This window comes from Salmo salar, chromosome ssa05 (genome assembly GCF_905237065.1).
Source record: "Salmo salar chromosome ssa05, Ssal_v3.1, whole genome shotgun sequence".
Lineage (NCBI taxonomy): Eukaryota > Metazoa > Chordata > Actinopteri > Salmoniformes > Salmonidae > Salmo > Salmo salar.
In genome coordinates, this window is record NC_059446.1 from 50222526 (window position 1) to 50236553 (window position 14028).

General features: G+C 41.3%; 1 protein-coding gene across 1 annotated transcript; it reads right to left on the reverse strand.

Moving 5' to 3' along the window:
- Positions 1-11170: 11170 nt before the first annotated feature.
- Positions 11171-13591, reverse strand: LOC106605055 (transcription and mRNA export factor ENY2-2-like). The gene is made up of 5 exons (XM_014200311.2): positions 13420-13591; positions 12968-13045; positions 12794-12864; positions 12018-12092; positions 11171-11887 (listed from the first exon to the last, which is right to left on the reverse strand). Exons 2-5 carry the CDS (start codon positions 13033-13035, stop codon positions 11814-11816), a joined length of 288 nt encoding a protein of 95 aa, XP_014055786.1. The 5' UTR covers positions 13036-13045; positions 13420-13591; the 3' UTR covers positions 11171-11813.
- Positions 13592-14028: the final 437 nt, after the last annotated feature.

The following is a 14028-nucleotide window of genomic DNA, read 5'->3' on the forward strand; positions in this document are numbered from 1 at the left end:
TATGACCATATAAAATCAATTCCATATTTTAGCCAAGTAGAAACCCAGCCCTGGGCGCATTCCTCCTCGCGCCTCGTTATAATAACCACTGTGTAGGCTGGGATTACTGGGCATTTTCAGACAAGTTGTTACACAACAACAACAATAGAGAGAAGCTCCCTCAGGACCCCTTTCCACTCAATTACCCCCTCAACAGCTTCCGGATTGCCTCCCTGATTGGTGTGGCCTATTTTCAATCTCTGACCTGTTACTGAGGACATAGGACCATTTAGGACATAGGACCTACTGTATTTATGTATAGGGTTGCAAACGGAGTGTATATTACTATAAACATTCTAAAATTTACCGGTAAACTACCCGAATGTTGGCATCTTTAAAGGACTTTATGCAATCTATCACGACACATCTAGTGGCCCTTTTGGGTACTACCGATTATCACAGGTGTCTGCAATTATCTCTGTCTCTCTCTCTGGCCGTATGACATGTAAAATATATGAAATAATTAAATAAGATGATTTTAAAATAAAAAATAGAATGACAAAGCTGTAAAACATTATCCTTAATATAAACCATCAACTTCGTGAATACCATTGGTGTTTAGTATGAGGGTTTCAGCATGAAATGTCCTTTATATATTTACTTAAAATACTGCCATTGTTGATTAGATGCTTTTTTCATTAATTAGGCTATTTTCTCTTGAACCATATGATCAATCTACTAGAAACTCATGGACAATATGGACACAGATTAACACGTTTTATTCTATACATGGGTACATTTTTTCAAAGTTATTCAAGTATAAAAGTTACCGCGAGCTACGCAAGCTAAACTATGGGGCGGCAGGTAGCCTGGTGGTTAGTGCATTGGACTAGTAACCGAAAGGTTGCCAGATCAAATCTCTGAGCTGACAAGGTAAAAATATTTTGTTCTGCCCCTGAACAAGGCAGTTAACTCACTGTTTCTAGGCTGTCATTGAAAATAAGAATTTGTTCTTAACTGACTTTCCTAGTTAAAAAAGGTAAAATAAAAAAAAACATTTATTTATCAGGGTTGGGGTCAATTTCATTCCCAAATCAGTCAACTCAGAAAGTAAACTGAAATTCCCATTCCAATTTTCCTCATTGCTTTCCAATTAGGAAAATTCTGTTTACTTCCTGAATTGAAAAGGAATTGACCCCAACCCTAGCATGTACAGTATGTAGTAGTGTAGACACCTCATGTCAATAAATAATTTTGTCTCACAATGAACGCCCATGGAATGCTTGCATGGTTGCCCACTGATGAACTGTAAGTCCAAGCACGGTCAAAACCATATCAGTGTCAGACTTATCTCCAATATCTCAGACCCAGATTAACTTTAAGATAAAACGTATCTCTTTACCTCTATTGTAGATTCTATGATACCATTTTAACAATAGCACACAAAAATGACACTGTAACCTATTATACCTAGTGTTTGATAATGTTTTTATTTAATCCAAGGGTATAATTTTTGCAGACTGTCTCTCCTACAATCTCTGGAGGATGTAACAGGGTGGGCGCCCTAAAATACCTCCCTAATTTGATGTGACCTGATTCTGAGAAATCACTTATTATGTCTGTAGGCTAGATTCACATAATGTATGTGTGGTGTGTCGGGCGGAGGTCTACTCCCGGAGCTGTTGTGAGAATGCTGGGCGATCGTGACTCAATAAAAAGAGAGAGAGAGAGCAGAGAGGAGAGTAGGAAGAGTGGAGCACCCCAGCCCAGTGAGGCCTATTCTACTCCAGAGTGTCTGAGAGCTCTTGTGTTGTCAGTTCACATGTCACATAGAAACCTCCACTCTGCTGATGTGAGGCTGGGCTATTTCCCCCTCTATTCCCCTCTCTTTCCTTTGTTTCTCTTTCTCTGTATCTTTCGCTCTGTGTGTTTGTTTGTCTCTGTCTCTTTCTTTCTCTCTGTGTTTGTCTGTATCCCTCTCTCTCTCTCTCTCTCTCTCTCTCTCTCTCTCTCTCTCTCTCTCTCTCTAACTCTCTCTCACACACTCTTTCTTTCTCTCTTTCTGTCTCTGTCTCGCTTTCTGTTTCTCTCTCTGTCTCTCTCTCTGTCTCTGTCTTTCCCTCTCCCAGCCCTCCCTCCCTGCAACCCGGCTCACCATTGTTGTGTTGGAAGTACCAGCGTTTTGACAGCTGTGCTTGGATCGCTGTGACGGCAGTCTGGAGGGATGGGTGTGTATGTCTGCCTGAGTGAGTGTGTGTGAGGCAGGTTAGTGTTTTTTCCTCATTAATCTTGTTCTGGAAGCAGCTCTGAAGAGTGGTCACTCTACCGAGTTGTTCCAAACGTCAAATTTCAAAGTGTCAACTCTGATTTTTTTAAGGTTAGGCATTAAGTCCGAATGGTTAAGGTAAGGATTAAGGTTTAGGAAAAGGTTGAATAAAATATCTAACACAACTTTCTATCGCTGGATTCAAACTTTCAACCTTTGGAATCAGAGGTAGATGCTTACGCCAATCTGCCATCCCCGTCCGCAATGCCCTAGAAAAACCGAAACCTACTTGAAGGTTACAGCATTCACTGTTGCCCCTAGTGGCCAGTTTCCATGTCCTATCTCAGACATGGATGGACGTCAAATACCGACTTGTATCACGAGTAACCTGGCTGAGTCACTAGCTGGCACAGCCACAAAGTCATCAAATCTGATTTTAAATGAAACCCTCATCTTAACCCTAACCTTAACCACACTGCTAACCTTAAATGGCCACCCAGACTATTTACATTGACACCCCCCGCCCCCTTTGTTTTTTACACTGCTGCTACTCGCTGTTTATTATCTATGCATAGTCACATTACCCCTACTTACGTGTACAAATTACCTCAACTAACCTCTACCCCCGCACATTGACTTGGTACCGGTTGGTTAAGGGCTTGTTAGTAAGCATTTCACGGTAAGCAACACCTGTTGTATTTGGCACATGTGATAAATAACATTTGATTTGATTTGAATGCCTAACCCTGACCTTAAATTAAGACCAAAAAGCAAACTTTTGTTTTTATGCATTTCATGCATTTACAATATGGCCAATTTTGACTTTGCAGCTGGCCCATCTAGCGGAAATCACTCAGTTCTGCCTCCAGCACAAGACCCATCCAAATAAATGTCAACCTGCATGTGTGAGTGTGCTTTGAGGAGGCTTCTTCGGTCTACAATATCTGGGTATGAAAATGCATGTCTGCGTGTCTTTGATCTCTTCGTCTCTGTTCCTGTGACTTTGTATGAACATGTTTGTCTTATGCAGGACATGTATTGTATCTCTCGGGGTAGGCTGTTACAGCACAGTATAGTAGTACATTTTGCCCTGATTTGTATCTGTCTGGCCATGGGAATAGAGCATCAGGTATGTGTGTTAGGTGCTAGGTGGCTAGTGGCTTAGCCCTGCTGGGTCATGGGGAGCACGGCCAGGCCAGCCACATGAGGCTCAGCTGATTCAGCCAGCCAGCCACTCAACTCCACATACACATGGGGACAAACGCTCACTCAGGGCTCCTGGGATGTGACAGGAGCTGGAGGGCTTGGAGGAGGACCATCACAACAACAAAGATGATGATAATGAATTGCGTTTATATGACGCCCCACTGGGCATCATATATAAACATTGTTTCCACTTCATTTCAATGAAATTCCATTGAACCAAAGTGGAATAGACGTTGAACTGACGTCTGTGCCCAGTGGGGATCTTCCAGGTGCTCAGAGGGTTTTTATACAGGGCAAATTCAACTCATCCACTACCTGATAATGACGCTGACTGATGATAATGATTCTAGAGATTATAATGATAATAGAGAGTGCAAAACAGTATACCTAATCGTGGGTAAGGCCTGCTGTGCAGAACCATTATCACCACTCTTCCCTCTCTCTCTGGAAGAGATTATGAGTATTTGTTACTGTATCTCCGACTCAACATCGTCACTGTCAACAACATCAGCCGCCTCCAGGCTGTGTTACGGTAATGCTATGGCACGTGTTGAGATATCTGGCTAATTGAACCATGCCCGTCAATGGCGTCACAGCAGAGCCGTAAAACACACACACACACACCTAGAGGCCAGAGACTTTTATTGCAGGTGCTTTTCCTCCAGTTTACTCACTAAACACTGGAATCTTATCAGCTGACTAGCGGAGCTCAGGAATATATGATAATGATTAAAGACAGGAATGACATTACCACAGTGTTGACTTGAATTCTAGTCAAGATGCTAAATGAATAAAACATCACATCATTGTTGTTAGAAATCCTTCCAACCATGTTGACCTGCGTTGACCTGGGATTTGAAAGTGAGAGTAAACAAGGCCATAACCGCAGTCCAACCAAGTGTTTTTTTTTTGGGATCCTTCCCTGTTGTTTCAAGGACAGACATAACATGTGGTAGTAGGAACCAGGAAGCATTTCTTTTTTTTCCCAAGCTTGTCTAAGAACCTCATAAAAGCACAGGACATCCTGCAGTCATGTAATGACACGGCACACATGAGTCAAATAAACACTCCTAGTCATGCCATCCAATAAACTGTGTCTACCTAAGAATCACATTGTTTTGGATCTGATGAATGATTGTAGTACGTAGAGGGATGCCGTTCAGGGTTGAAGGACACACACACACACACACACACACACACACACACACACACACACACACACACACACACACACACACACACACACACACACACACACACACACACATACACACACACACACACACACACATATTCGCGAGCAAAACCAAAATATGACATATTTTGGAAAATAGATATTTGACGGTAGTCATGACATTTAAAAATTGCAAGTAGACAGTTAAACCAAACCAGTTAAGCATAGCAGTCGTACTGTTAAACATTTGGCTTATTCTTAAAACTTTTATGTCCGATTTAGGGGGCACTCAGATGTATTCTATGTAATCTCAATGAGTGCCAGAAAGGAAAAGCTAGTTAGTAGCTGTGTGTTTAACCGTAGTAATATGACTGGGTCTCGCCACACATATTATTGCGAGACAGTCTCTGCGTGTTATCTGTTATGCATCGCCATCATCTGGTTGAAATGGGTAGTTGGTTCTTTGGTGTCAGTTCTAAGCATTTGTTTTCAATGGCTTGTAATTGGTATTGAGACATAATGTACCAAGGCATTAATGTGTGTTTCTTGGAATCAAACAAATAGTTGTCTGCCAAAAACAGCAAAACACCAAATTGGCTTAAAAGCAGTGTGAGTTTCGACAGTAGAGCTCAAATTAGCATAAACAGATGTCTCACAAATCGTAACAGTGTGGCTGAAAAACATTTCTCTTAAAAGGAGAAGGTCAACATGTTGACATTGTTCTCTGACAATTACAATGTCTGTTTTTCATTAAGTATTGTTTACAGAAATGTCCCGTTCATAATTGATTTAAATGTTATGTTCATAATTGATTTAAATGTTACGTTGCTTTCTTGAGGATATGGCAATAAAATAGTCCATGAAAATGCCATGGTTTCAGCTGGGTAATATAAGCTGCTAAAACATGGACATCAACAACGCGACTCTATGCAAGAACAATACAGTCAGAAAGATCCAAATCCTACGCTGTATTACCGAGTAGTAAAGTAAATAGCCTACCATGAATCAATGAATTGATATACTGTATCCTATGTGATTAACATTGACTATGATGTATATGGTGTTGCACCTCTCCTGGTTGCATACCAGTATTCACTTTAACTGTTGCTATAGAATCCCATATCCTCTCTCTCTCTCTCTCTCTCTCTCTCTCTCTCTCTCTCTCTCTCTCGCTCTCTCTCTGTCTCTCTGTCTCTCTGTCTCTCTCTCTCTCTCTCTCTCTCTCTCTCTCTCTCTGTCCCTCTATCTCGCTCCCTCTGCTCTGTCAGACCCTCCTGTGATTTAGGGAACCACATAAAGCCTCCTGGCTACTGTTATGGCCCAGATTACTCCGCTGCACTCACACTCACATGCTTTGGCTGCTGCTGTTGTCTGGGAGCACAGGGCAGGCCATGGTGTTTGCCTGCTCCAGCTGAGAGGAGACGACCCACTGGGGTTTTCCCATGATGATAACTAGACTGTTGCAGGCAGTGGAGGCAGTGGATCAGGGCCTACCGCTCCCACCCCTCCTCCACTCCCTTTCCCCTCCTCAAGTCATGATCCGGCCTGTAAATTAGTGCAGGGGCGGCGGGGGAGAGAGACCGAGAGAGACACAGAAAAAGTGAGAGAGCGAAAGAGAGAGAGAAATAGGGTTCCACTGATAGTGGCTGTTTGCATAGCCACTGCCGCTTCCTTTGATCACGTCGCTGTGGGGTGCGGGGGTCGTGTGTCGCTGCCAAAGGTCAGCAATATATTACACTCCTAAAAGTGATTACTGAAATTCTTAAGTGAAACCATTCTGCTGCCAGGGTGTGCTGTAATCCCCCGCAGCGTTGTCTGGGACGCATGGGGGCCTCCAAGGATCCCTGCGACCGGGCCGACTGGCTGCAGCCTCTCTCTGGTGTTTTTTATCAGCACAGAGAGAGAGAGAGCCCCAACATGGAAACATGAGGTATCCAGTTGCAATATCACAGAGTCAGAGAGGTAGTATCAGGAAGTAGAAAATGCACACACTTCAAAGGCCAGAGCAGCAGCAAATTAAGCTGGAGCATTGGACATGACAGTAAGTGCCCTTTACATCAGAAACAGGGTAAACAATGTCTGGTTTATGTTTCTCTCCATAGCTCTGTTTTGTTGCATGGCGACCCCCCAGCTTTTCCATCTGCACACTTCTATGCTGTAGGTAGTGTACTAAAATGCTTGAATGAAATGTTTTAGATTGAGCAAATCATTGATAATTGCATCAATTGAGTTGTAATGGAATGTACTGTAGTTAAACATTGCAAATTGCCACCCATGTATACTGTACTAAAGCAATGGAAAATCGGACTATTTTCATCCGTAATGTACAATTATAGGCTCCAATACAAGTTTTCCCAATCCATTAGGTGTAACAAGTAAAGCAACCTCACACAGGTTTTAACAATGAATGACCAATTTAGGCCTAGTCCGTTAGAATCGCTTATAAAAAGAGAAGTGACGCCTACATACCGCCTACTCATTTATTTGTGTGTGTTAGCGTTTATATTTATGAGTGCGCACCCTTGCATGTGTGTGTGTGTGTGTTTGTGTGTGCATACGTGTGCATGCGTGTTGTTGCATGTTTGCACTCATGATTGTGTGCGTGTGTGTGTGTCTGTGTGTGTGCCTGCATGCGTGTGCCTACATGTGTACGAGCGCACAAGCACGCCTACCAAAAGAGCTGAGACGAAGCCAACATAAGCTAAACAAGAATTATGTTGTCATGCTCTATGAAACTTTATACACATTTGCTGATCATTACCTAAGATTGCTTTGTGTTAACTTTGGCAGACCTGGGTTTGGCTTTTAACATTGAAAGGGATGATGTATTTCCTCTTATTTAGTATTTGCACTGGGCTACTGAGTGGGAAGAGAAAGCGAGAGGAGGTATGCCTGTGACTGGACTTGGCCATGCCAGGAATAACAGAGCGGACCTCGTTCCTTAGCCTCATTAGCGTGTGGAAACGGTTCCCAGAAGACACAACAGGGTGTAAATATGGTTAAAACCCCTTCAGAATGCAGTTAACCCCATGCCAAGTTCTCCCTCTTTCCTTAGAGCCAGAATGAAAATGGCATTGAGCACAAGCATAGGCTCCAAAAGAGTTGTAACCCACGTTGCACGTCTCATAAATTTAAGAGAAGGAATTCAAAGAGAATTTCATTGAGCATAGCATTCACACACGCTGATACTGTAGAAAGTCAACACCGTATAGGATCATGGGAGTTTGCAACTGTTCGTGACCTTTTGATTCGGGGGGGGGATATCTACATTAGACTATTTCTTCCAGGACCTTTTCTGTGCTTACGATGCTTATGTAATACTAGTAAGCCTACCTTCCATTGAAAAAAAGAACAGGTCCAGCCCCCAAAGGACATCCAGCCAACTTAACACAACTGTGGGAAGCATTGGAGTCAACATAGACCAGCATCCCAGCATCCCCATATTCAATATTAGGAAGGTGTTCCTAATGTTTGGTATACTCCGAGTAGATAACACATTCTAAATCTATATTATAATCATTTTAACACACATACACTTACTTGTTTTACCATTTATGTAATCTGATTCAACAACTGTAATTACAAAACTCCGTCATGGAAAGTTATACATTCTAAATCTATATAACTTCTATGATGGAGTATTGACATTACAGTTGTTAAATCAGATCACATAAATGGTAAAACAATGAAGTGCATGCGTGTTAAAATGATTATAATACATATTTTGTATTGACCAGCATACCTTTCTATTCCGTCATCCATGTTAAAATGAGTATTTCATTTCACAGTTCTCTTATGTGCTTTGCCTTGCTGTCATGTATGGTTTTTTTTATATATATTTTTTATAATGTTACTGTACCTCAGTTCTGTTTGTACTGTAAGAAATGTGTTTATGGCACTTACTTGTTGCCAATTTAGACAAAAGACTACATTGCCCATAAGGGACTCAATATACAGGACCACACTTTTGGCTTAATTAACTATTGACTCAGCTGTTTTCATGTTGAAATGATATGATTCCAATTACTGAACATATCTACACACCACACACACACACGCACAGACTATTTTCCTTTGTCTTTTTTTCTTTCTCTGCACAGCCACTGCTTGATATCTCCATCAGTGCAGATGATGTCATCCAAGCCTTGTGGCGCTCTCTGCTTTATGATTGGTTTCTCAGAGGCCGCAGACATGCCACACAGGATTCCACCAATTAGTATGCAGGACCTCTGAGTGGACTAATAGGCGCCATCTGGTGTTGTTTACCTTTGTCTTTACAGTTCAAGCTTTATGATCCAGCCTATGTCCTTCTTTCATTTGAGAAGCCATTCAGATCTTTTCATCTGGTTACTGTTCAGTATCTTGGCCTCTTCAACAGCACTGTGTGGGTCCAGAGCGTTGAGGGCAAGTTGAGAATGGAGTGAGAAAGTAAATAGAATCTGTATGATAATAAATACGTCATTCACCAGTAATTCTATAGGCAGCGCAGGGCCAGCTAGCGTGTTGAACCCTTTATATATTGGGGGCCCAGCGAGATTGCCCTGACGATAACATGGGGATTGATGTTGGCCATTAAAAGAGCCAGCTAGAGTTCTGGGCTCGGGGCTGGGGGGGGGTTACAGGCAGGCAGCGTCCCTCCCCTCCCCGGGCCAGCAGCACTGTATATCAGCATGTTGTCACCTGGACTGATGTCACGGCAGGTCCTTCGGCAAAGAAAACACGCAGTCTGTCTTCAGTTGGTGACCAGTGCAAAGGCTCACTCACTACCTGGTAATGTGCTACTCATGCCAAGGGGTGCGCTGCACGGGTTCACAGCCATTCAGAATGAAATCTGTAGCCTATTTGCTGTTCTTGGTCCGTAACAAGAGTGGTTTAAACAAAACAAAGTGATCTGAGTCATCTTGTGGAATTGACAAAACAATAAAACGACAAAACAGATCAGAGCCTTTCATTCTTATCTGTGAAAATGCAGTTTATACAGTTGTGTTCAGAGTCAAATAAACTGTCCATTGTATTTAAAGTAGCAGCCAGAACATTGTGGAGAGGGGTCGTGACCCAGCTTTATTACAGATTTTCTTTAACCATCACACCATCATATAACTTTAGTTTCTGGACTTGTCAACCCAAGGAGTCTCCCATATGAACACTTGCTAATTTCACACACTACACTCACAGGACCTTGGAACAATCTGAAAACCCTCTCCGTAAAAGCAATTTGTCCCTTGGTGCATCCACATGAGTTATATCTCTCCCTGTGAACACTCGTGTTTATCTTTTCATAATCTCCCCCTCTCCATCCCAATCGCTCCCCCCTGTCAGGACCACTCTGTTATTCTAGGAAGTAAAGCAGCAGCAGGGTTGTCATTATGGGAACATGTACACTACCGTTCAAAAGTACATTTGAAAGAAAAGCAAAAACAAATGTCCATTTAAATAACATCAAATTGATCCGAAATACAGTGTAGACATTGCTAATATTGTAAATGACTATTGTAGCTGGAAACGGCAGATTTTTTACAGAATATCTACATAGGCGTACAGAGGCCCATTATCAGCAATCATCACTCCTGTGTTCCAATGGCACGTTGTGTTAGCTAATCCAAGTACAGAGGACAGACGCCTCACAAGTCCTCAACTGGCAGCTTCATTAAATAGTACCTGCAAAACACCAGTCTCAACATCAACAATGAAGAGGCGACTCCGGGATGCTGGCCTTCTAGGCAGAGTTGCAAAGGAAAAGCCATATCTCAGACTGGCCAATAAAAATTAAGATGGGGAAAAGCACATAGACACTGTACAGAGGAACTCAGCATAGATGACCAGTATTCCGGAGTCACCTCTTAACTGTTGACGTTGAGACTGGTGTTTTGCACGTACTATTTAATGAAGCTGCCAGTTGAGGACTTGTGAGGCGTCTATTTCTCAAACTAGACACTCTGATGTACTTGTCCTCTTGCTCAGTTGTGCACCGGGGGCTCCCACTCTTTCTATTCTGGTTAGAGCCAGTTTGCACTGTTCTGTGAAGGGAGTAACACACAGCATTGTACGTGATCTTCAGTTTCTTGGCAATTTCTCACATGCAATAGGCTTCATTTCTCAGAACAAGAACAGACTGACCAGTTTCAGAAGAAAGTTATTTGTTTCTGGCCATCTTGAGCCTATAACCAAACCCACAAATGCTGATACTCCAGATACGAGTCGAAAGAAGGCCAGGTTTATTGCTTCTTTAATCAGGACAACAGTTTTCAGCTGTGCTAACATAATTGCAAAAAGGTTTTCTAATGATCAATTAGCCTTTTAAAATGATAAACTTTGATTAGATTACACAACGTGCCATTGGAACACAAGAGTGATGTTGCTGATAATGGGCCTCTGTACGCCCATGTGATATTACATTAAAAAAATCAGCCGTTTCCAGCTACAATAGTCATTTACAATATTAACAATGTCACACTGTATTTCTGATCAATTTGATGTTATTTTAATGGACAAAATGTGCTTTTCTTTAAAAAACAAGGACATTTCTAAGTGACCCCAAACTTTTGAACGGTAGTGTATGTTTGTTTATTAGCATTCAATGCACCACTGTAGTGCATTTCAGCCTACCATGGTAAATTGCCCATACAGCAACAGATTTTGAGTTTAAGTAAATGATTTAATTCTTTGTGCATATTCTTTTACAGTACCTCTAGTATGAGATTAACTATAGGGCAGATACTTAATTGAGTATCTGAGTATTAAATAGGTTAATCCACACAGACCAAATGTAACACGATCTCAAAGCTTGAGTGTCATTGCAAGCCTTTTTTCAAAAACAAAACATCGCTTTGAACTTCTTACAAAACCCAGAACCAGCTTTATTACCAACCCCTCTCAAAAGCATTTCTCTAATGACTAACCAACTAAAAATATACAATCCATAGAACAAGAGTCATTGTTGTAAAAACAGCATAGCATGTTATGTATTCTAATACAATGTATAGTTATTGACAAATTGAATCATGTAAAGAACTGCATCATGTAAAGAACTTTTAAAAAATCGGACATTGAAGAAAGCAATTGAATAAGTCTAAATCATGATGGAAGATTGCGTCACATAACTAATAACAGCATGATGGCAAAAAGAAAACAAGCTCTCTATAACAAATCTGATACCAAAAGGGTTTAAAAAAGATCACGCTGGTTCAATTATGTGGCATGCTGAGCCAGGAAGGCTCTTATCCTCTGCAGCAGCTCCTTCTTCACGCTGTCAGGCACCAGAACTGAGGGGGAAATAAAGATACAGTATTCGGGTTATGATAGTAGTGTCGATGAACTTAATGGAAGGTAATGAACAGAGGGATGAGAAAAAAAGATACTGTATACACAACAACAACAAAAAGGCCTAAATACCTCTTCCTTTAGGGGTGATTTCTACCACAAGGTCCTCGACAGTCACATGCTCCAAGCCCTTTTCTTTGATGACATCTGCAAAACAGTTACTTGATGAGTGGCATGATGGTTACACAGTGTTTTACAGTGTCATCAAAGGGTGCACATGCCCCCTCAGATTTGTTCTGTTTAAAATATTGTTGTTCTCTGTAATACTACTATCCACCTAGCAATTTATTCAGTTGGCTTTAGCTAGCAGATATATTCCCAATCTCATAACTAGCTGCCAAGAAGCCATTTCAGGCTATCAATGAAGTTAGAGTAGCTAGTCTGTCTAACTATCTTAGATGGCATGAATGCTGGCAAGGTTGGTAGACTTTAGAAAAGCAAGCAATTACAAAATGTACCGAATAAGACTCAAATTCCTTTAAATCTTTTACCCAGAATTTACAGAGCAGCATATTCAGTTTATTAAAATGTAAAAATGTAAAAACAGCCGTCAGGATGATACAGATAGCTCAAGAGGTATCCTTAGATGTGTAGAAAAATATCAATATAATTTTTGCATAAAATTGCACAATGATTATGGCTAGATTGCTGGAAAAGGGTGTTTCAGGTGTTTTAAAAAATGCTAAATTCTGCAATTTACACGCGGCTACCTCAGGACCACCACCCCAGTCATCCTCACGTACTTCGGGCCCGTTAGATTTTTATGGTGCATGATGGCTCTGAGTAAGTCATCCTTCCCATTAGCCACATTTCATGACATCCCCACCACACATGATAGTAACTCTTACCTTTGCAATGAGCTTTCAGCTGATCCCTCCATCCACATTCAGTGAGTTTAGCTCTGAGCAACTCCTTCAATCTGCGGATCAACCAAAATAAGCAAGAACAGTGACCACCAGTGACCATAGAGTTGATGGGTCTTCTAATCATGATTAAATATACATTTGTGAAATGTTCTTTACCGCTCTCGTTCACCCATCTCAGTTAACTTCTGATTAATTGTTGCTCTCATCTTGGAATCTTTGCTCATATTCTTTTAACTGAAAAAGTGAGATTCAGAATGAGTTTATGTTGTGGTGTTAGCTAGCTAGCTTTCATTAGTCAACTGCTGAGGCAGGGATCAGTTTAATAGTTAACGTTAGCTAGCTACTCGAACAGTCTACAAACAAGGTGGGCAGCCGTCTATCATGAAAAAAATGGTATGTTTGGGCTGTAGTTAACATTAAATCACTCATATTTAGAACAAGTTACGAGCAGTATAAATCATTGCTAGGCTTTGCTTGCTAGCTATATGCTAACTGTTGACAAGCTAACAGATTTCTAACACTAGCCAGGCAAACACGCTAGTTCACTATCTGATAATTGGCAATAATAAGCTACATAGCTATCAAGGACGTAAAAATCTCACACTTACCCAAAACTTTCGATGAAATTTGCATGCTGTTGCACACAGTGCCAATAAAATTATAACTGGCGAGATAGTTAGCCACAGCTAATTGTTGTGTCCCACAATGAATAAGGACCCCCAGGAAACCGTTGATATCAGAAAAGGTGCCTATGTTTTAATGAAGTACAATCGTTATGCCACTAGGTGGGAGCGTTTATCAACAACTCAGATTATAACAGACTCAACTGTTGCAGGGTGATAACGTTACTACAGTTGAAGTCGGAAGCCAAATATACAAACTCAGTTTTCACAATTACTGATATTTAATCCTAGTGAAAATTCCCTGTCTTAGGTCAGTTAGATCACCACTTTATTTTAAGAATGTGAAATGTCAGAACAATAGTAGAAAGAATGATTTATTTCAGCTTTCCTTTCTTTCTTTCTTTCATCTCATTCCGTGGGTCAGAGGTTTACATACACGCAATCAGTATTTGGTAGCACTGCATTTAAATTGCTTAACTTGGGTCAAATGTTTCAGGTAGCCTTCCACAAGCTTCCCACAATAAGTTGGGTGAATTTTGGCCCATTCCTCCTGACAGAGCTGGTGTAACTGAGTCAGGTTTGAAGGCCTCCTTG

Coding starts and splice junctions, on each gene's coding strand:
- LOC106605055 (XM_014200311.2), bottom strand. CDS start 13,035: ATGAGCAAAGATTCCAAGATGAGAGCAACAATTAATCAGAAGTTAACT. Junction 12,865..12,967: donor GAGATGGGTGAACGAGAGCG/GTAAAGAACATT, acceptor GTTGATCCGCAG/ATTGAAGGAGTTGCTCAGAG. Junction 11,888..12,017: donor AATCACCCCTAAAGGAAGAG/GTATTTAGGCCT, acceptor TTTCCCCCTCAG/TTCTGGTGCCTGACAGCGTG.